Raw genomic sequence first — 25418 nt, 5'->3', positions numbered from 1 at the left:
CAACATTTGTACGTAGTATTTGTTGGATCTTTTCATAAAAAGCAAAATATATCCGTATAAGATCCAATTATGTTTATAATGTAAAATTTGACAAGATTGATAGATATGTGGATTTAGCATATAGAAATACAATCTGTGAAACAAATTTTGTTAATTCATATGTGTATTCATTATTATGAGTATGATTGGTAATTGAAAACAATTAATTGGGTACTATGTATTAAAAATGTTGCTTTCCGTACTTTGTTAAAATAAAGGAGTCCGATTGGGATAAATTGTCACGCTTGAATACCCATATTTTATGTTTTCACCTAACAAATCGACTATAAATGGGTTAATGCGCTTCCTACATATTCATAAGATGTTTGATTTTATAACTATTATGCTACAAATATATATATATATATATATATATATATATATATATATATATATATATATATATATATTATATATATATATATATATATATATATATATATATATATATATTGAACAGTGGTTTGATAATAACTTCTCTTGTAATGCAATACAGTATGAAAAAAATGTATCGCATTAATTAATAGCAAATAAACTAAACTAATAATCTATATTAAAAACAATTTATCGCATTAATTAATTTTATTTGGTCCCAAAACCCACAAGTGAATATATGGTACATAAATTTTGTGACATAACCCTAAATATCTAAAATAGAGAGGTAGAGAGGTAGAGAAGCTGTTTTAAAAGAGTTTAAGAGATAAAAGATCCAATTTTTTCATTAGGTATGTTCCACGAGCTACTCGTAGTAAAACTCAAGTAAAACACAAGCAAAATTTACACGAAAATATACGAAAATTTGGTGGTGGAACCACTACTCGCTACTACACAGTAGCGAGTAGCTCGCAGAACAGACCAATTATTTTAACGTAGGAACGTATCCTTGTATAACGTTTTCACACCTGAACTCAAAACTACAAACATTTTGAAAATTTTAATCAAGGCATAAGATACTTATTGAGACTATTGAGAAAATTTAATTTATAACATGTAATAAATAAAATAAAATTCAAACAAGAGCGAACCCAAAATCAAAATAGAAGACAATTTACAATTATTCAGACAAGTGCAATTATTTAAACAAACGCAAAACAAAAAAAAAATAATTTTTTGTGGAATACAACAACTAACTTTACATGTCAACGTGTAATATTGTCTTTCCGTGTCTTTACACGGGTTACGAGTATGTGAAAGATGCAGAAGGCAAAAAAAATCATAACAGTTTGTCAAATAAAAAGAAATATATACTAGTTAAGATATATGATTTAGTTACCTCTGATATTATTAGGATCGAACACTTTTAACAAACAATTTGATCTACTTTGAAAATCCATATGTAAACAAGTCTTAGGGACTTGTTGTGTAAGTCTTAGGGACCATGTTATGCAGACAGTCATGATCACGACAAATTTGAAATGTGAAATATGAAGAGTAATTTGAGTATAAGAGCAAGAGACCAATTTCAATTAAACTTTGGTCACAGTGACGAGGCTTAATGTGCAGTAATAAATGTCAGAATTTACGCCTCTTAGGAGCAAGTATGTATATTTTTTCTTTAAAAAATTTAATTTTAAATTTAGGCGCAACCAATATACACAAATCAAAATAATACTAATAGTACGAAATCGATAATTCTAATTTATCTATGCAACATGACGAGATGAGCACCATTCGTCATATGATTGTCTGCATAACATAGTCCTGACTAAATTGAGTAAGTAATAGTAAAATTGACTGCTATTATCATGGTATGTCAATATCTAATGAATCTGAAAATATTGATTCACCGTGAGAAGCGGTCACCAAGGACAAAGAATCATTAAGAATTGTAGCATCAAGATCCACTACGTTGGGGTGATGTAGTTGATTTTTTTCTAATGTGTCCAAATGCGAAGAGGCAGACAATAAGGGGTCACGTCCATGCTGTAAAGTTGTTGGTGATGTTGGCTGCATTTTGTTGCTATTGCAGTTTTCTATAATATGAAAGCAATTTTGCATGCATTGTTGTTGGCAGTGATGATGATCGTTGTGTTGTATCTGTGTGCTTTTGAGAATATTACATTTGTTACAACATTCACTGCCCTTTAAGTAAGCTGAAGTATCAGATGACGTAGTTGAAGAATTTTCTTGATACAAACCATTGGAAGAATTTGGCACATTGTGATTATGTAGGCATTGTTTAGTAGGCAATGTAACATTACACGTATGTGATGTTGGTGAATGTGACGCAGATAATAAATTAGTACCATGTTGTAACGACAACATTGGATCGTTGCCCTGAACTGGGTTTTTGTTTTCTTCCATAAGCTCATCCATTTGATTAATACTAATATTTGTCTCACTTCCGATAACTGGCAGCTATGCAAAAATATAATATTGTTATTTTCAATAGTTTTTTATATTCTTTTATTTTACCTTATCGATAATATCAGCTATTAATGGAGTCGATCTATTATTATGTGCTGGTGTAGACGAAGTAGCATTATTAAGATAAGATGTTATTGGTGTGGGAGCTGAAGCAGACGATAAGTTAAAATCAGTTAGTGCTATTCCATGTGATTTTGCTTGCATCTCTAATTCCTGTAAATTTAAATTAATATTTCAGTGAAAATATGTATGTAACATTGAAGCAGAAATGAAAAACTTACCTTAATTCTATTTAACAGACGTCGGTTCTGTACCTCCATTTGCCTCTGTCGGTATTCGCTTTGTTTAAGTCGCGATACCTCATGCTTTAAAATTTTTATAAATTCCACAGAGGATTTAAGAATTGTGCCCTTATTAGGACGAATATCTCGCACTACCTCATAATACGGATCATTTGTTTTTGGCAAGAGAGTACCTAGTTCTTTTATGCGATCATTAATATTAAAACGACGACGTCTTTCAACTGATAAAAATTAATATTTTGTTACAGGTATACATATATAAATGGTCAGCAATTAACTTACTCATATTGTGATTATCCTTCTTTTGGCGATCCTTGGCCAAAGCATGCATTTCCGCTTCACTGAGAGATTGAGGCTCTTGTTTTATTGACAAATCGCTTGAAAAGTTCTGATCAAATCTTAGTGAATCATTTAAATTATTTGAGTCTATTTGCAAGATATCTTCGAATAAATCATCAGCCTAACAACAAAGATATAAATACTTGAATTAGTTTGCATACCGTGTTATTAAAAAATTGTATGTTGTAAATTTTTTCAATTCAGTTGTTTAATATGAAATAAAAAAACAATAAAAATAAAAATGAAAAATAAAATAAATACGAAAATAATGTCAAACATTTTCAAGAAAGAAGCTAAAATAAATACCTGCAAACAACATAAATAAAAACATAAAAATGGCAGACAGCAAAATACAGGTCTCAGAAACATTAAACATTGATATGAACCTTTTACTGGCAAAACTACAGGGGTACCAGAAAGCTTCAGATATCAACAATAAATATGATAAATTTAGCTAGCGAGCTAGGAATACAAACCTAAAGGAAATGATTAAAAATCTCAACGGTAAATGAAAATAGAGTAAGAATAGTAAAAGGAAAAGAGCCAAATGTTCACCACCATCTCCTAAAAGAAGAATTTGACCTTCTGGATTTACATTACTGAACCAGAAGACGAAGTCGAGGCAAATATAGCCCCAGAAAATAATCAAGAAACAGCAAACAATAACGAACTGGAACAAAACAAACAGCAGAACACTAAACCAACAATAGCAGTATCGATCATTACATCAGAAAAATAAGAAAAACTGAATTTCCAGGAAAACATAGACAACGATCCTTATTCCCCAACGATAACAAAGAATAGTAAAATAATCAAACAACAGCAAAATGAATATCAGTATTCAACAAAAAGAGACCAAACTAGCACGCTTAAATATCTAAATATAACCACATATCTCGAACGACCACAGATGGGCACCGGAACACCTAAATGAAATGAAGTTGCCGTACCATACGTATTTTCTCCCTAAGGATAAACATATGAATTTGGTAATAAAATGCTTAAGCGGCATTCCAGCAAACGAAAAAAGATGTCTAGAAGGATCAAACATTTCATCTGTATGAATGTCAATACATTAAATTCAAAACCGATATCAACTCCAACATGGTGAAAGCCAGACTTCAAAATAACGAAAATGAAATTTTATCAAGTACGTGTGCGACCTTTGCGTGTAAATCGAATCACAGCAGCCGAGGAAAGGAATTCAGCTACCAATTGTAGTGCAACCCAAAGATATAGGAAACGAGCAGATCAAGATGTTATCTACGTCAACACCCGGCAAACTTTGGTGGATGCTTCAAACAACACTTAAAAAATCATTTGCAGAAACTGTAACAGCGACACAACCAACTAGATCAGCAAATATTGTACTCGCTACAGAAGTTGGGGAGACCACAGCTGAAGCTAAGTTACTAGGTAGAAATAAAACCCACAAATCTGATAGAAATGAAATAACGTAAAAAAGAACTCAAAAGTAAAAAAGCTCCAGGAATAGACAATATTGACAATGATACAATATTGAAGATTGTAGTCAAGCAACTAGTGGAAGTAATAATTGCTGCATTTAAAATGGAAAAATTTTAAAGTATCTTATATTACATAATAATATTATATGTATGTATATAATTTAAACACAGCTTTTTTAAATAAAAATTATTTTTCAGTTCCATATTTCAATTGTTAATCCTTTGAATTCTGCAAGTAGCTTGAAACATCAATCTACCCGATGAATCGTTAGTCTATAATTTTTACAGTACCAATACTCGTAAATCGTGCGACTTATAAAAATGTGACCTAAATATCTAGAACATTTATTTCTGGCTTATGTATCTGAACCAATTCGTAAACTTTTGTAACAAAACCAATCATTTTATTGGATAAAAAACGAAACTTTGTATTTTTAAAATTTAGAAGCGCATACTTTAACCCTGTAATGACACCATATCGAAGTACAGCTCTTTTATGCCAATGCGAGTTTATGATAACACTGGCTCTTTAACTATTTAAATTTAACATTAACGAAAAATTTATATTTTAAAATAAATGTTTATAAAAGAAACCAGCTGATGATTAAATTACATGAGTACTACCATGTGACAAACGTGATCCCAATTACCTTGTTTTGCAATGTATTTTGGAATAAATAATTGTCCAAGCGCATAGGACGAGAAAAAATTGTTGTTATTATTCTAAACGTGTATCTATCGTAAGAATTTTTTCTCTGATCACATATAAAGAATGTTCGACATTCGACTAATATAAGTTCTATAGTGCAATTAACGCCATAAATCCGACTTTAACTACAGACCTATATCTACCTTATAATACCATCTTGTAAGTCATCATACCGTCAAATTTATGCCAACCTAATGGAACCATAAATTGTAAAACCAAAGACTAATAAAGTGATCTTTAGTAGTGTCTGTATACTAAGAAGGATGTAGTCATCCTTCGTTTTATTCATAATAAGCGGTTCACTATACCACATAAACATGAATATCAAATTAATACATTTAATATCCAACTGAAATTATGTTATAATTTGGAATGATATTCAAATCCTCATCCAGAAAAAATTCTTTTTTGTCATCAACAACATCGAATATTGGATTGAATAAAAAGAATTTAAACAGTATCTTCCAACCTTTAAGATAATCGCGGATGCATAAATCCAATATGCATGAAATGGACATGCTATCCCAGCAGGAAAATAGCAAAACAAAAACAAAATTTGATAGTGTTTTCAGATGGCACAATACGCCACTTTTATATATTATAAAAAAAGGAACAAAAAAGGTATTATAAAAAGGTAAGACAACTTTAAGTTGAAAAACGAAAGAATTTATCATAATAAATGACAAAATAAAAGGAAAGTTTTATAATACATCTACCATGGAACCACACAATGGGCAGGGGGTTCCATGATATCACACAGGTAGTGGTATCATGGAAGATAGTGGTAGCTTTGAATTAAGGTTATAGAGTAAGTCTTTTTAAGGAAGTTTCTTTTATAAAGTAAATTAAAAAAAAAAATTTTAAATAACGCTTTCTGTCACAACGACGAAACAAATGAAAAATTCTGTAGTCGTATAGCCAGAAAAAAGAATTAATTTCTACAACTAAATACATACAGAAAACCACTGACTAGTGACTATATACTTAAGATACTGCGATGAACTCATTAATAAAGAGAAGACGGAACTTAAAGTAAGCCTATAATTCCTTATAACTTTTTGTTATCAGGAAGCTGCGCATTGGCAATGTGCCTGACTCCGTTAACATTTGGCAACACACTTCAATAACAGCTTTCTAATGACCAATGTAAATGCAAAACCCAGTTCACACATATTCAACTTAAGATCATTTAAAGTTTTGTGCAATTTTGTGGTGTGTTTCCAAGTAATAGCCTTGTTTGGTCCACCAGATCAGGTGTACAATATCTAAACGATCGATATTGCTTTTATTCATACTTCAATTATATTTTCAATACAAGATACTACTTTTTATCTATAATTTTGAAAATAACAAAATTATAACAAAATTATCTGAAAAATAAAGATAAAGATACAATATTGATTTTATTTCAGATTTATCTAATTTGGATAGAAAATTTAAAAGACTTAAATCAAAATAGCTGGTCTCGAGGTTTTTTGTATTTGGAGAATAAATAGGCTCAGTGAGAGAGATATAGTTCAATAATATAATCTTCCTAGAAATACAAACACCACGATCTTAGATGAAATTATGCCCAAAGGAAAATTCAGTGGATTTTTCGTATTGCATAATGATTTGCATAATAGCTTACTATATCCTTACAATTAAATGACTTATGGTGTAAATCAAGCAAATCCAAAACTGCCTTTAAATAAGTAACTCTGATATTACTTTTAGTTCTGTTTACAATTGTTATATAACTAACAGTTAGGATTGCGTCATAGATAGATTATGATTTAATGACGAGAAATGCTTTACGCGTCATTAAAAGTCTTTAAAGCAAAGCATATAAACTTTGACAATTTAGTTACATTATTTTACATTATGCAATCATACGATATTGGTCATGTAATTAATTTTGGTGTATATGTTTCCTTTTACTACATAAAGTAAATAAGATAGTAATTTGAGCAGTGTCAAATAACTGGCATTGGCTATTGCTTAAAAGTACGATTCAGCGCACGTATTTTATGCCAAGGTCTGATTTAGCATGTTGATTGATTTAAAATTTCGATTTCGAATTGTTTTTTATTGATATGTTTTCTTAATGTTTAATTAATTAATATCTAAAAACAAGTTCAGAAGCACACATTTAAATTCATAATTACTCATATGTAAGTATCCAGCTTGATAGATAAACTCTTAGATAGATAAAATTAGATAGATCAATTAGAAATGATGCGAGAAGATAATCTATCACACTTTGTAAACAAAGTAAACATTAATATCCACTAATTTGGAAATCTTAAATCTTTTGATACAGACAGAAATTATGCTAATTAAACCCAGAGTCGTAAATAGTAAATATGAATACTTCTATATTAACCATTAAATTTTGTAAACATAACAAATATATGGGCTTTCTTAGAAGGTATATTTTAATTTAATCTTATTAAAACTGTAATTGTAAGGTTAATATGAATGGATCTTGTATAATACAAGATATACGTATGTACATATGTTTATTTAAAAAAGACTATAATTCGAATGTACAAAATTTTCACATTTAGAATTTTGCTCTTTATTTTATATAATTCTTAATTGGCTTATATAGATGCGTACTGATTTTTAAAATACACTTAACTAATTTTGTTTATTATTTTTTGATAGAAATTGATATTAATGAACAAAACATTTGGTTCACAAAAAAATATTAACCAGTTCAAATGCTAATAAGGCAGAAGGAGCAAAAAGTATCTGCAACGTATGTAGTCGATTTACAGGTTTTTATTAAAGTTTTTTTTATTTAAGATCTTATTTTACATAAAAATGTATAAATATATTAATAAAATTAATTGAAAGCAATGAACTTTCATAAAGAGAGGCGTAAAAAATTCTATTTCAATGAACTGTGTAAAAAAAATAAGATACTTGTACTTAGAGCAGAACCTCTACAGGATCGGATAACATATATCAAATATGTAATAATAATTCACAAGGGCTATGAAGCATTTTAAAGTGTGTTCACCACTTCAAGAAAACATATCTCCATGTTATGGATATGTCGCCGTCGATATTCTCAATAATCACAGTAAGCTGGATTACAATTCAAATATATTGGCAACACAAAATTTGGAAAATTTAGTAAGAAAATTATTTTCTAAGTTTCCTGATTAAGAAAATAAACAAAATGTAATAAGTAATTTTCAAATTTAAATATAGCTTCTGTGTTTTTAATTCCGTTCAAGTACAGAAACCACTCTCCAGATATATGTACAAATGATTGAGATTTGTGACTTGGCTTCTAAATCAATGAAAGGCATCACATCAAATTTTTATAAACGATTAGTGTAAAAAATATATTTACACTTCTTAAATTGTTAAATTTGGAGCTTTCAATAAAACATTTTTAAATAGAATCATCATTCTTAGTCGAACTTCTTCACATTTCATATACGGGATGTTCTACCTCAAAACAAAATGAATGTGAGAGGTCCTAAGACCAGGATACTAAAAAATTCATCTGACTATAAGATACATAATGACATTATTGAAACATGTCACCATGTCATTAGTGAAGGCTTGCTTTCGATATTTCTATCTATATCAGTTAATATTGACAACAGAACCATAGCAACTATAATCTCCCTGCCCCCCTTCTACAATAAATCGAATAAATCAAATCCCATAGATACTTTGTACTTCTATTCTCTTTTAATATATGTATGCAGTCATATTCACACATCTATATCAACAATAACTTTATATATAAAATTAGCGCATAAAATCTGAAAATTATTTACTAATCTCGCCAGAGACATTTCATAATTGCCTCAGAGCACTTTACAGAAACTTAAAGTGTTATTTAGCCACTTACTCATTTAGTCATTTAGCCAAGCTGAAGAAGGCGCAAAATAATTGGGAGCGAGTGCTAATAAGAAATCATCACAACGCATACATGCATGCAGTTGGATTTGTTTTTGATACGTTTCGTAATAAACGAATGTTCGTGTGAATGAATATGTGTAAATTTGCATTATTATTTATGCCCATTTTTTGATAAGGTAAAGTACTGCTGATAAAAAGTAAACAAAAGGTAAATTATAAGTGTAAACATGCGGGGATTTAAACAAACTGAAATGAAGTTTTATGTAATTAATTGCTACTTTTTCTATGTAATTTCTCTTGGCACGATTTAGTTTTAATCGTACTGCTGATAACTACAACTTTTGGGACAATCGTGAATATAAATAAAAATAACCGTATGGCTGTTACCAAATTTTTAATTATGCGCTTACAAATTGTCTTGCCCGTAGTTGCACTTATTTCTACTTATGGTTGTAAAAATAAACCAACGTCGGACAGAAACATAGAATGAGAATGGAAATTATTTTAAATCTCTCCTATCTCAAAAACCCACATTCTTTATTTTTGCTTGCTGCACTAATAGGTCTCCACGACATTTAAAAGAACAAAATGTTGTTAGTTTAATTGCTCATATCCTTTACTGTAATAATAAGACCTTTTTTATATTAATTTCAGTTAGTATTAATGTTTTTTATAACATCACTTGTTTATTGTTAATATCACAGAAATAAAATATTGGATGTTAACGTTCCTATATATATGTATATAATGGTTAATTAAGATACAAATTAACAATCGTATTTCTCAATGGATTTTGTGAATTCATTATGCTATAAGTTGTGTCGAAAAACTTATCGATTCGGTCTAGATTTGAATTAAGTTTCGAATTCAGTGAATTGAATTCAGAATTTCACATTTGTTAATTCAGTTTGTGCTTAATTTGTATGTTTCCAAACGTTTTAACAATAGATTTAGATATAATCAATCAAACTATGCTTTTACTTTTAATTCTGATAAACCATTCTGAAAATACGCAAATCGAATTTCTTGTCCTCTTGTAATAATTATAGGTATGCCCGAAATTCAAAAAGGTAACTATTTAGATATATACATAAGGTTGCACCACTGCAATGATAAATAAAGCCAAGAACTGGATAAGTTTGATGATTGTTTTTCATCAGACACAAAAACCACCCAAGTATTTAAGTAATAACTTTTTAGGGCCACACATTTTTACAATTATGAAAAGCTTTTCTTAAAATAATTAATAACAATAATGTGAATTGTGACTGCGTATGATAAAGTAATTATACTCAGAATAATAAGTTTCAATTCAAGTTCGCTTTAATTCTATAGATGTGTGCATTTAGAAGCAAATTCAGAAAATTGTAATGTTATTTTTCATCATTTTTGTTGTTTTATTAAAGTTGGTGTTCTCGGATTTATTTTGAATAATAATTAGAAACAAATTACAAATAAAGCGCCAATGTGCCGAGCCGCTTTATCTCCACCACCTGCCCTTCAGAATCAAATTAAATCAAGCACCTAGTACGCATGCAAGGTTGTTGGAACATGTGTTGGCATTTATATTTTATTCAAACAAGTGATTTTATAACGATATTAAAAATTAAAAATTTTTTTGATTTTTATGATTTTTTTGATTTTTTTAATTTTTTTTTGATTTTTCATTCTGAAATATACACAGGTATTGTTGTAATAATTACATAAAGGGAGATTTCATTTCACATTCTGAAGTAGATGCACTTAAAAATGACAACAACGCAAATACTGCCAACTTACATTTTAATATTGATATATTGTACTGTACTACTTTTGTGACTGAAACTTGAGCGACTCGAATAACTCGCGTACCCATTTTTGTATATTAGTGTTGAAATCTAACTGAGAAATGTTACTTTCTTAAATGTTACTCTCCTTCGCCCTTACTTAACTGCCATATATTTTGTACAACCTCTCCCATCGTTCACAATTGTTTCTTGTAATTTAATCATGATTTTTCTTTTAGGGGACCTATATGGTCTACAATAACAAATCTTTATGTAAATGTTAATGTACTACGTCGAGCATTCGAGCTTAACTTGATACTTTTTATGATAACATTGTAATATATAGGCTTGTAATGCAAAATTACCTTGATGTGTCGTCGAATTATATTAAAAACCGGCATATTCAGTTTGCACTAATTTTCATTAACCGATATGGAAAAATACTGATCCGTTGATTGCACGATTTGATTATTTATTTTAGCTTTTGTGATTCCAAGGCATCATATATTTATTTAACTTATAATAAGATTAAAACTTAGTCAGTCGTTAAAATATTCTATTCATATTTTAAGATCAATTTTTAACCAATTGTAATACTGTAATACTGATTTGTGATATTTTTCTTCCTTGATTAATTTAATCAAATTAACATTTATATAGATTGTAAGCTACATATGCGTTATAAACATAAATACAAACATTGGATACACCCGCAAACGCTCACAAACAGTATTCCCTGCTCATCGAGATTTTGAAGGTGATTTTTTTATTGTTGCATAATAGGGGAAAATGTGTGTTTATTCTATTATAAGCGATATTAAAAGTTTCATGCAAGACGTTATTTCAACTTCAAACGATAGTAATCGCTCCGTCACGCACCGTTCAAAGTAATTTTAGTTATAAACTGAAATTTAGAATCGCAGTTCAAAATTTGTGCGACTGTGGTCTGTTTTTAATTTGTTCGAACTGTTGTTTGTTGCGCCATTCAAAACCATTAACCCGCACAGACAACGCTTCAGACATGTATGTAGTATGAGCGGTCCGCGGTTTTAAAAATGTAATAATTATGGTGCAGTTGTAACTGTTATTTCAAAAGATACATTTTTCTATCTCATCGAAATAGTTTCCTTCACATTCTATTGAGATTAGAGTAAAACCTATATATATTTTTAAATCTTTAAAACATCTTACTGTTAGCTTTCTTCAGCTAAATTAACTGTTATTAAATTTAAAGTAAGCGATATTTATAAGCGAAAATTTGAAAACGAAACTCGCTACCATTTTTACTGCTAAATTTAAATACTGGTTTCCAATGAGTTTAGATACTATTTTGCCGAAATAAAAATGTAAGTATGTACATAAATAATTATATTAATATTTTTCAGATAAGCACAGAAGTACTTTTTGTCAACTTTTTGTTTTATAATGTTTTGTCTGAATATATAGAATTATATAATATAAAAAGCAGGCTTTAAGAACCCTATGAAGTACATCCTAATAGTATGTTTAGCTTAATACGCCGTTTACATTGTGAGATTAAAAGTAGACTATAGCAATAATCGAGATGAAAGTACTAATCTCGTTGTTTAATCTCAGATTTCCCATACAAAAGTTAATCTACTTATGGTCGAGATTAATTTTTAAACTCCATAAAAATGGTGCAACTATACAAATGGCTTAATATTGTAGATTTTTTTACGACCTTAGAGAAATTGGAAAAGAAGTGTCAAAATCTATTCAAAACAAACATAGAAAATTTTAAAATGCCGAAGTGAGTAAATTTTTAATAAATTTGTTTAATAATAGTTTTGTACACATTAATAACTAAAATTTATTAATAATTTATCATGACTTTCTCCACTAGTTGCACGGGCGACTAGTAATGCTGAGAAAGTTAGCATGACTTACTCAGCATTACGTTCCAAGATTAGGTTCTATACATAAGAAAGAACAAAACATGCAACAAATAATGCCTCTGCAAACAGAATAGTATTAAAATTTAACAATTAATAAAAAAATAAATAAAAAATATAACTAATTAATTCAATTATTCTACATCTGGTTTATGATTTCGTTCTCATATAAACACAGCAAGTAAATTTATTATTAAAACTTTCATAGCAAAATAACAAAACTCCAGAAAAATTAGCAAACATAAAAAGTCAAGTACGGCTTTGGGTCAGTTGGTTAAGGTGCGCTGATTCTGAGTTTCACATTTGGAAGGACCCGAGTTCGATTCCTGATACTTGCAGTATCAAAAATAATTATTTACGAATAATTATATATAAAAAAAATCTGTTCGAAAAAATCTCTTTATTAATAATTTAACTATAAAACTATTATTTACTATTACTGAACTAAATTATTTAAACTAAATCTGAAATTTATCTAAACTAAATTTACTAAACTATTTATTAAATTTATATTATAATTTTTTTGTACAAAATTGTTATTAAATGTTTTATTACAGAAATTTATCAAACACAACAAAAGAAACGTCAAAATCCATCTTCCATGTATAATGTAGAGATGGTGATTAAAAAGGCAGATTAACTTAATGTCGATCTCTTAATCTCACAATATAAACGTAGTAAAACAGAAATTTAAGTGTTCATACTTTAACTTTAAAAACTTAAGAGTGCAACAAAATTGTTTACATTAAATTTCTTAAAGTAAATAATTTTATACAACTGAGTAATTGGCAATTATGTTCAACTATTGTTATAAGCGAATAAAAATTAAGAAAAACAACTTAAATTATTTCACATAAACTTTTATTTAAATCAACATTTCGACTTTAGTCTAAGGTCGTCTTCAGGAAACGTTAGATTAAATTCGATATGTAAAATAATTTTTGTTTTTCCTAATTCTGATTAATAACAATAGTTTAACGTTATGGACCAATTAGCCCAATACAACACAATTATATTAATTGTGATCATAAAATATTGAAGTAAATAATAAAACATTTTGTTATCTACTTCTCCTTTGAGCTTAAAGAAAAAAATCGATTTACAAGCTATTTTTTTTGAAATTTATTTTGATTCAGAGCTTTATTTTCTCTTTATTTTTATCAAAACTTACACATATATTTGCCAACATTATTAGCAATATTCTACCAATATTACCCAATTTGTTGAGATTTATATGTATGAGAAAATCTGCGGTGTTAATTCCTTTATTTATACTTTCTTCTGAAACTCTATTTTTTAAGAATTTTCCGGGCTGAATTTCAGTAAGAAAAGTTTGATAATAATAAAAGACACTCAAAAGATATTCCTTTTATTATAAAGAAAAAAGAAAAGTAAAATGGTTTGACTCAACTTCTATAACAAATGAAAAAAATGAAAACAACTAGTATTTGCGATATCTGCGATGCCTTGATTCAGGATCTTCCCGCACAAATTAGAGTAAAAAGTTAGGTGAAAGAAATTTTTATAATATTATATCTGTTCCACGAGTTACTCGTAGTAAAACACAAGTAAAGTACAAACTGAGAACGTAACACAGATAAAGCTCCAGATTACGCTCTTTGCACAGATTTTCATGGAACAGGTTTGTGTAAAGTCTGGTGTAAACACCAGTGCCGGGCAAATAACAATACAAAAATTTAAATTCAAACCAAAACAGCTAATTCACATATCAACACAAATTTTACTTGAAATAAAATGTACGAGTAAAGTCTAGCATTTTCAAATTTCGACAGGGATGTTACGCTCTCTCAGATGCTCTCATTTACTCGACAATTTGTTGGTGGAACGCGCTTGTGTATACACAGTGTTACTCAAAGTTACTACGAGTAGATCGTAGAACAGACTTATTATGTTTGAAAAAAATTCGAATATGGAAAAACTAAAAATATTTTTTTATTATTTCTTGAAATTAGAATTCTTTCACAAAAATTTAATTTTTATAACATTTTTGTCAGATGTGAGGTGACTGCAATTTTAACATCCCCCTTATATGGCATTTACACTGCCCTCAAATAGCTCATTTCAAATGAGTCATTATTTCAAATGAAAGTGTTTACATTCGTTGTAATTCATTTATTCTCATTTCAAACAGCTGATTTTTCAACTTGCCTGTTGATTTAATTTTTGTCCTGTGCCAAAAAAAATGTTGGAGGTTGAATGTTGATGGTTGAATATATCTTCAAATCTTACAATATAAACTAAAAACTTATTTCTAGCTTCGATTAATTTATTTTTGAGGAATAAAAGTTCCAAAAAGAAGTGCATCGTTTTCAAGCAAATGCAACCACCAAACATTTGTTAGCCTTTTTTGTAAATATGTCAAAAACAGCTTTCTCAAACTGTCAAAATGCCATAAAACGCTTTTATTTAGGGTATATTGATGTTCAATTGCATTTGGAACATATTTGGAACTCATTCTAACCTCGTTGGAACTCATTTAAACAGAATGAAATCCAATAGATCTCATCTGCGGTTGAGATTTAGTATGCAAAAATGGGTCATTTGCTTCTCATTTTTGATTTTGTACCAAAATGAGCCATTTAAGGCCAGTGTAAATGCCATTTTAGATAGATGTGACTACGCCATATCAGACCTAATGCGCAACCTCACTTTTGCACTCTTTCAGAGCTGATTTAATTTAGTATTGGACATATTATATATATAGCAAGTGATAATAACACTCTCTTTTGTATGTAGTGTGATATTAAACTAAGTGGAAATATAACAGAATATAATTTATTTAATATATCTTATATTTCGCAATTTTTATATATTAAAATAAATACGTTAATGCTATACCATATTAATTTTACGGCCAACCCATGATGGTGAATGTGTTTTCATTTATTTGTTTTTCAAAAACTTAAGACTTTGAAAGTAATTTGCGGGAAAAACAGAATTATAGATAGACTGGGTTATATGAACTTAATTACCCAAGCTGACCACTAATAAGCATTTTTTTGTGGGATCTACAGTGTTTCTTTCAATGCGTTACAAAAATCTTGGCAATAATAATCTACTCTTTTTACACTATTTTGTGTAGATGGTATATGTAATACGGGGTTTACATTACGAACTTTGCTGGTGCAATCCGACTTTGAGCTCAAAACCAGTAACCAAAGCTGACTTTGTCATATAAAAATAGACACAACAAAGTTCGAAGTTTCACTGAAAGTTACAGTATGTTTTCACTGGCTTCATTAGACCAGTTAACTTACTTGAGATTATTAAGTAAATTTGATTAACCATACAAAGAGCTTCCGCGCTTTTTAACTTACTTACCGAATGCCAAATATAACATTATAAATGATCGAAATTTGACATATTGAATATATGAAACAAAATGTATAAACATAAATAAACAATCAACAAATCAAGACAAACAAGAGGTAAGAATTTTTATAAATAAAATATACAATTGATATATAAAAATATATTAATGCGTTTATATATCAAATATATATATAAAAGCAATCTTATTTGTTGTTTTAAAAACTTTCTGACACATAAAAGCTCTTTTACATGTAATAAGTAACATATATCAATGTGAACGATAAAGTCTTAAAGTTACTCAAGTAACTTACTTGAGTAAGTAGTGGAAACATACCATTATAGCATACCATAAATATTATATATTTATAAAATATTTTTAAATATGCTTACATATGTCAATTTTCATTCTGCAATAAGTGTCTGCGTCAAATTTTAAACATATGGTGGTTTAACCACATCAGTAATGTTGATCTCTGCACCTATACTAATTAAACTCCCGCGCAAACGAAAATATCATTGAATTGGGCATATTCTCCGCATAACGAACGAAAACATCACCCATCAAGGAGTTCGATGAAATCCTCAAGGCGGAAGTCGGCGTGTCGACGCACCAGCAAGAACATGAAGAAGATCAATACAATTAGAAATGGAAGCTGCAAATTACTCCTGGAGTGACATTAGCCGTGAATTGCGCAATACAGTTTGCTATAAGAGAATGGTCGAGGTCCCATGCTCCACTGGGAGATGAAGATGACAGAAGCTGTATATTTACATATATTATAATGTATTTATACAATATATTATATTTATATTGCCATATAAATCAGATTCAAAATATGTATAAAAGACATCTAAACTTCCACAAAGCCAATGCTGACATCTTTACTTTTTAGTATAATATATCTAATAAATGTTAACAAGTGTTATTCTGTTGTATTTCTGTTGGTGAACATTGAACATTACATTTAAAATAAATTGTAATAATCTAATGTCTAAACATTAAATTATTATTAAAAAATTTAATGCTTTCTGTTTTTCACTATCAGTAAGTCTTAAATAGGAATTATATCCATATGTGAACTGTAAGCTCTATATAATAGTAAACAGGTTAAATATATTTGTATGTCATACAAGTTTAAACTTTTATGTAAGATGTGCCCATTTTGCACATGACATTTGAAAACCCCTTTGACAGATTCACATTTTCTAATGTTAAAAAATTCCAAATTTGATACGGAAATCTATAACTAAGTAAAGTCTTTTTTGTGCACTAGGAAATTCGCTGTGAAAATAGCGTCAATTCAAGCATATTAAATGGATCGCCATTGTCACTTAATATCTATATCATAGCATTCAATAAAACCAAAAGTATCGTTCCTTCATATAACCATATGCAGTATTTAATACATACGGATAATGTCCTCATATGCAAGGTTCAGCCTAAACTTCATAGGATCAAAAAGGATTTCTTTAAAATTTCTACTATAAAAATATTATGATCATTAATATTATTATAAATATTAATATTATTGTAAATATATATAATTATAAATATTATTATTATAATAATTTATTATTATTATATTATTATTAAAACGCTAATGTTTCATATGATAAGTTAAATGTTAAAGTACATTAAATGTATCAAAATCTGCCTACCTACCCGGATAGTCATATCAAATATTTATCATCAAAAATTTCTCATGCAAATATACATATATACTAGTATATGTTAAGTTTATTGTGCGAAACTATGATCTTTATATTAAAATTGTTTATGGTATTGTCGTATATAGATATATAGTATAGCAAAAACTTATTTATAAATAACATCGGTTCTATGTTCTTAAAGAATATATTTAATTTTGTAGAATGGAGTAGAGTCATGTGCTCTCCTGGATAAATACAACCTAATGATAACATGCACTTATTCTAAATAGAACTTCGAACCCCACTCTATTACACTGAATTGCAGTTGTCCAAAGAATCAGGTCTAAGCTTAAAGCCGACGTTTATCTCACGACAACTTTTTCATTCTGGATAATGAAAAATAAAATTATCTTCACCAGAATAGTTAGCCTTCCAAAACTTAATCCCACAAAGCAATAACAAAAAAAATAATTAAATAATTTTAGAAATTTGTAATATACTCTTCCAGAAAAGCGAATAAAAAAAATTGGTACTATCATATTAACAAATTTCTTAAAATAAATTTATAGAAAAATTGAACCGCAAAAATCTGGTAATAACTATAGGAAAACTATATCCCATGGATCTTGAAGGGAATCGGTATACAAAACTTTACTATATAAGCCATATTTACTATATATGCCAAATTATAGTGCAGTAACCACCCAAATTAGAGACCAGCTTATATAACCCATTACGTATAAAGCAAAAAACTTATGTAAATAATTTCAGCATTCTAACATTAAAAGAAAAAACGCAAATAGAAGTATAAAATTAGTAATAAACCAATAATTACACTCTTCCAGAAAAGCGAATAAAAAGAATGGGCACTACAATATTAACAATTTTCTTTAGCACATAATTATATAAACTTCATGTGAGAGGTTCCACAGTAACAATATATATTAAACAAGATGTGAATAAAGCCAAGGTTCCACTGTGTCACAAGCCAATACTTGCTATGTACCTTTTCTGTAGCTGTACCTATAGATAAATATCCCACCCACTACGGAACTGTTCAAAAACAAAAAAAAATAAAAAGCATAGAAATAAGCAAAGAACCGACAGTCCTGATTGCTAAATTCGTGTATATTTAGTTAGGTTTCAAAATTTATTGATAACTTTCTATATAAACAAAAATTATATCATTTTTATGAGTTACGTATGCTTATACCCCATTGTATTTAATGTCAATTTTTATTTTAAGGAGTACTTCTTTGTTTATGAAGATGTCAAATATTAAAATAATCCTAAATGTGTTCAATCAGGACAGAAAATGCAATAATTCAATTAAAACAGAAGTAAAAAAGGCAAATATATAACAAATTCTATTTTTTAAATAAAAAGGTACTCACGAAAACGGTATTTATAGTATTTGGTAATAATAAACATAAATAATTTTCAAAATTGAGGTTTTTCATTTGTACACAAATTCCTACATATATGGTCAACAAATATATTCGGATTATAAACTAATTAAACAATTCGAATATTTCCTAAGACCACTGATGATGAGTACTTGACAATACTCAAAACAGCGTTGTACGGTCAGCCAAATTTCAATAAATTAACTAAAATTTTTGTTGTTGTCAAAACAGCGTTGTACGATCAGCCAAATTTCAATAAATTAACTAAAATTTTTGTTGTTGTCTTTTCTGTTTCTATTTGAACCTTTCTTTTCATTTCTATTTCTGACAAGTAATAATTATGTGTGCAAGCAGAAAGTATCGAATATAAGAGAATTTGTTGTGCAAAAAAGAGTGTTGAGTATTTGTATCGAAATATTTCTAATGCTAATTCCCGGAGCCGGATACCGCTGAATGATATTTAATTTGGCGACCTAAAAAACTAATTCTCTAGTCGATATCACCTTAATATTTAATTTTTTTATAGTAAGAACTTCGTATTTATTGAAATGGATGCACTATATGGATAAAATTTACACATACAAACTTACCTCAGAATTACTTGTTGCAACTGAACTAATACTTGGTGACATTGGAGCAGAAAGTATTGGACTATTTCGCATTATTAAACCTGTGGCAGATCGAGTACTTGCAGATATCGTAGTTGTCGCACTAAGATTTCCACTCTGCCCCATCGTACCGCTGCCTCCACCAAATGAGTTATTTTTAATAAATATATTATCTGGTCTATAGCTTTGAAGAGAGCTTTTATCGCCACTACATGACAAAAAAAACTGTCCCTGTTTTTTTGCCGAAACACCAGATTCTTCACTAAAACCATTGCTGTTATTGTTATTAGTATTATTAAAAGTTGAATTACTTTGGCTAGCGATGGGAGATGATGCTGCTTCGTTGTTCTATTGTAAAACAAACACACATCAATTTTACGTACAATTTGTTAATTAAAGTAATTAATTTTTTTCGTGTAAATACTACTTGTACGTACCTCAAAAATAATTCTATCCCACTTATTTTGTTTAAAAGATTCACTTAAGTACTGGCGCACTTGATTCTTTTGCTTTTGAATAACATGATAACGGGTAGGATTTTCCAAAACTGTTGAAACCTTTAATAAAAACAAATATACAAATTTAAATCATATTTTAATGTAATTTAACTGAAATATATTTGCATTTACTGATTTTTGGTCTTCGAGCACCACGATTCTGTTACGAGTATTCTCGAGCTGGTCAAATATTTGGTTCGAACACTTAAACTACTCTGAAACGTTCGAGCTGCTCGAAAATGTGTGAGCTATTTGATCAGTAATTTGAATTCTGTTTGTAAAAATCTTGCAAAAAGACTAGCCAGGGTTATGTTTCAGTTTTATACAAATATATATATAAATATATATAATGCTCGAACACCATATAATTTTCGAAAATTTCCGATAACTCGCTGTGCTCACGCTAAATGCTTAAGCATCAAATACTCTAATTTACTTACATGAAAAACTTGTGGTGGAACATCAACTCCAATACAGGGACTATTTTGCATCATGTGCACTACATCGTTAATGTTGCCGCTATTGGAATTACTGTGGTTATGATTGCATGTGTTCCCATTGTTGGTGTTAGTTTGGTTAGCATTAGGATTAGAACTTGTATTACAAAAGTTTTCGATACTATTTCGATTTAGGCATTGTTGCGATAACACATTCTCAGGAATTAGGTGACTTTCATTTGAATGTGGCTGGCGCATATGCTGTTGTAAAGCAACAGCAGCAGCGGCAGCCTTTTTTTCAGTATCACGACGTTCCAACTCCTGTTGCTGTTGTTCTCGCTGTAATTGCAATTTAAGTTGTGTTCGGGAAGTAGGAGTTATCGTTTTAAAAGTTGGTCTGTAAATATAAATACATAACGGTAAAAGTTTTACGAAATATTATATATATAATACCCGATAAAATAATAAACAATCAATTAATAATACTAAAATATATTACACTTTTGCAATTTAGCAATAATAAACCCACCCTCCAGTTAATGGTGGTAAACCAGTTACTATGTTTTCAACGATCGGAGAGGTAACAGCCATATCACCCAAATCGACAATTGTTGGGTCCATTGCCAAAATCATCTCTAAATCTTTATCAATCCCAACTGTTACACGAATATTAGATGAATTATTTTTTCCTGTCCGTGTTAATGCAGTACTTGGCAACTCGTTATGTTCCGCATGGTTGTGATGGTGCTGCTTTTCTATGTCTATGCTTTCATTGCTAACTTCTTCAAAATCCATTATTATGGAAGGTTCAATACCCATTTCTATACCGAGTGCATCATTCATATTGTTCTGCACTGGTTGCTGCTCAAATTTGTTAGTAATAGAACTTGTGTTTGAAGACGACATTTGAAGTGTTTCAACACGTCTTAAGATTTCGAGAAACTCTTTAATGTTATCCTGTTTCGATATCGGTATTTGCTTAGAGGAGGGATTGTCATTATCCTGCATTTGGTTCAGTTTTTGTTGTTGGCATTCGTGTAAATGACATTGCGGTGCATAGATATGCACTTGCTCAATATCGCTCGTTTCAGTTTCTGGTAACGGTGGTGACATATTCAAAATATCACAGGTTTTCTCATTAGTACTGTTATGTCTATCGATATTACTGTTAGCAGTAACTTTTTTCCCCCAATAGGAAAACATTTTCATATTATTTTGTAAAATTCACTAACATATATGTATATTGAATAAATCCATATGTACTATTTTTGATTTTTTTTATATATCGAATATTTTGATTTTATTCCGTTTTCTATCTTTAGATAAATAGTTTATATATTTCTACACGTAAGCGTGTAGCGTGTATATTATATTCAAATCGGCGTTCAGAATATTTTTCATACAATTTCTTTATTATTTTTTAATATTTTAAATACTTGGTGCATTTGTTTCTGAAATCTGAATTTATTTTTCAAAAATTAATTTACACAACACTTGTTTAATATGCAATATATATAGTTTGTATATATTTTTCGGTAATGTTCTCATAGTCATTATTTATAATGTATCATTGGGCCTTGATCTTGTACTAAGAATGCTTCACTCGCATGTAACCAACTGGCCAAAAGTGTCTAATTTGTCTCTTACCAAATATTACTATATGTATTGGCACGAATGTACAATATTTTCAGACGTTGCTTCTCGCTGCATTCATAATCAACATCACTTCTTAGGAGAGAGCCACTTAAAGAGGAGAAAGCAATATTAAGTTAGTATGATTGCAGAATTGGTGTTGGAGAGAGTGCTGAGCGCCAATCACCTTGAGTATTTATGCTCTTTTTCCCAAAATTCATGCGCATATTTAATATTTATTTGCCGTTATAGTTAATAATTCATTAATATAAGTTCTTGATACATGTAGTTATATTCTACTTCTTCGTTAAATTTCAAATTTGGCATTAAGTGAATCACTTCTATTCGTTATAAATTGAGCGCGATTAAGTTTAGTACATACGTTAGACATATTTATGGATTTCAATTTACAGCTACATGTTTGTATTTCATTTTATGATTAAAAGTTGCGCATGTCGGTGTGAGCGGTCTTGGATATTGTTAATTGGTTAACAATTAATTACTTTATATGTATGCGCCGACAGATCTGTGTTCGAATGGAACTGATAAAAGTTCATTTTTTGCATTTGTATGTCTCTCGTTACGAACATTCAAGTTTCAACTAGAAAGCTTTTCAGAATTGCCATTACACATCTACAAAATATATTGTTGATCTGCTACAACCAGCACTATAGGGCTGTAACATAAACTATACTAAATTTAAAGTCATAACCATTTCTCCTTAATTAGATCAATTCAATTTAATATACATGGTTCATATCGAGTTAGTTTCCATTTAAATGACATTTCAAACTCTGTACAGAAATAAAAGGTAAAAACCGTCTATTCTAAACAGTGGCGTAACTACAGGGAAGCAACTGGAAGCAACGCTTTCGGGCCCCCGAATTTAGGGGGCCCCACTATAAATTTTTGTATTCATTGTATTTATTTTTAATAAATTCTCAAAAGTGGGACGAAACGTTTTTTGTTGGATTAACTTCATGTATATGTATGTACTTCAAATAAAATATTAAACCTATTTATAAAATAAAAAAGTTTTTCTAAGAAAAATATGTGTCTTAATCGAGAGACTTATATGGAAGCTATATCTAGATTTAAACCTATTTGAAAATAATTTTGTACGTTGTCTTTTGCAAATATCAGTACTGTATACACCAAATTCCATTTGAATACCTTTATTAAAAACGGAGAAACCTCATATCTGATTGTTAAGTTTATATCACAGATACAAGAAATAGACGTCCAATTTCAATCAAACCAAATGGCTCCCGAAAAGTATGTGTGTAAAGTTTCGTTCGAAGAGTTCAAAAGCTGAGAGAGTAGTTTGAACTGAAAAAGTATATATATATTGTACTGATATATACTTAATGATATTTCCGATGTTTCCTTTAAAGCGTTACGAAAATCTTGACAAACCTTATATATCCTTTTCACATTTTTTCGTGTAAAGAGTATAAAAAGAGGGGCCCCTTAGTATGTTGGTAGGGGCCCCTTAGTTAGAATTTGCTTACAGGCCTAAAAAATGTAGTTACGCCACTGATTCTAAAACTATGAACTTGTGATGTTTTCAAATTATAATATTATTCAATGTGTACGACACACACTGGAGTTATTCTTTTCATAAGCCCTGTTATATATATATAACAATACATAAAACACAAGACCATTCTAAGAGCAATTTGCTTCGGTGCAGAAGTATATATACTTTTTCCAAATATGAGTATTTAAGTATTGCTTTGAATTGATAAGGTTACATTTTGTTATTAAATACATAAGAAATAAACTGCAACTAATTGGAGCAGTTAATCCTTCAGTCAACTAACCATAACAATGACCAGCATGGTATCTGATTTTCTATCTTATCGAACCATCAATTGAACTTTTACTTCTCTTCTCTGTTACAAATGGTGTCTGTTTTAAGACGATTCCACAGTTTTTTTTAAAGCTTTATTTTAAATTTCTAAAAATAATATTTTAATCATTGATATTTAAGTAAGTATATATAAATTCAATCACTTTTGACTGTTTGTTTATTAATATTGATGGGATAACATCGTATTCATTGTCGTAGTTCATAATTTCACCATCTACCATATGAGCAGTGTTCATGATATCAACTAATGCCGTCAAAAAATTTGGTAGGGCAACAAATTTCGCATATGTGTATTTTATTTGTAAAGATAGTAGTTCTTCATATCATTCTATTAATTGCATGAGCACGATTATTTTTTAACAATTGTGGCTTTTATAATATAGGAGCGTGTGCTTACTTAAAACTTATACATTGACGTTCACATTTTTTAAAAATTCTATGTTTCTATGTAGTTCTACTTACATCTCATTTGAATTAATTTGGCTTGGAGTTGACTTCAACTCATAGAACTCAACATTATCCGTATTAAGCCCAGCTAACACTGGAGACAAAAAATTAAAATTATCCTCTGTCATCAAATCATTGTACTCAATGTCATAATCAAAGTCCATATCTATTCCGGACTCTGCCATCTTGATGTGACACAAATAAGTGCGTTTATTGATAAAATTATAACATGTAAGTGGTTCTGCACTTATGCCATCTCAATACGTAGCATCTAAGTCTTAATAATTAGCTTTAATACGATTGAGAATGGGCTTCTTCATTAATATTCATTAATATTTTTTATGTTTAAAATTATCTAAACATTTTGATTTTTTAAGTTTCGAACAGTTGCACTTGTAACATACAAAATTATATTAAAAATACTAACGAATACCCAACGACACACGACACTCATATATACGCTGCTTATTTCGCGATTACCAACCAACAGACTACCACGACAACCACAACTAAACGAGAAGCAGTGCTTTGTTTGTATTTCGAAAAGGTCCCAGCTTTGCAGTTTGGCTTTTACTTTTTTTACCACCATCAAACAATTAACGATAAAAAGGCAATAAATTAACAGTACAGCACTAAATAAGTTAGGTCGTTAATGCTTTCAACACACTTGTTGTTTGCGTTGTTTTTAAAAGCTTCTAAACCTGCGAACTCACCACGTACGAGTATTACACAAGCAACAAATATTTAATTAAAAATTGATATGTAAA

The 25418-nt window shown here is 29.3% G+C and overlaps 1 protein-coding gene across 2 annotated transcripts; it reads right to left on the bottom strand.

Moving 5' to 3' along the window:
• Positions 1–1284: 1284 nt before the first annotated feature.
• Positions 1285–25411, bottom strand: LOC119678335 (microphthalmia-associated transcription factor). Of its 2 annotated transcripts, none has more exons than XM_038090106.1 (8): positions 24667–25411; positions 20703–21096; positions 20203–20322; positions 19748–20113; positions 2991–3168; positions 2688–2929; positions 2455–2619; positions 1285–2397 (listed from the first exon to the last, which is right to left on the bottom strand). In XM_038090106.1, the coding sequence occupies exons 1-8, from the start codon at positions 24834–24836 to the stop codon at positions 1783–1785; spliced, it is 2250 nt and encodes a 749-aa protein (XP_037946034.1). In that variant the 5' UTR covers positions 24837–25411; the 3' UTR covers positions 1285–1782. The 2 variants fall into 2 exon arrangements, with proteins under 2 accessions (XP_037946034.1, XP_037946033.1); XM_038090105.1 differs by lacking the exon at positions 24667–25411 and adding an exon at positions 21229–21914.
• Positions 25412–25418: the final 7 nt, after the last annotated feature.

Source organism: Teleopsis dalmanni, chromosome 2, assembly GCF_002237135.1.
Source record: "Teleopsis dalmanni isolate 2A chromosome 2, ASM223713v2, whole genome shotgun sequence".
Classification (NCBI taxonomy): domain Eukaryota; kingdom Metazoa; phylum Arthropoda; class Insecta; order Diptera; family Diopsidae; genus Teleopsis; species Teleopsis dalmanni.
The sequence above is the reverse complement of the archived record's forward strand: the minus strand, read 5'-3'. Positions and strand labels throughout refer to the sequence as shown.

What these genes read in the sequence shown, in the direction of transcription:
- LOC119678335 (XM_038090105.1), bottom strand. Translation starts at nt 21,908, where the DNA reads ATGAAAATGTTTTCCTATTGGGGGAAAAAAGTTACTGCTAACAGTAAT. An exon ending in TTGCAACAAGTAATTCTGAG is followed by an intron (nt 3,169 to 19,747) that starts GTAAGTTTGTAT and finishes CTTTGTTGTTAG; the next exon opens with GCTGATGATTTATTCGAAGA. An exon ending in GAAGGATAATCACAATATGA is followed by an intron (nt 2,930 to 2,990) that starts GTAAGTTAATTG and finishes AATTTTTATCAG; the next exon opens with TTGAAAGACGTCGTCGTTTT.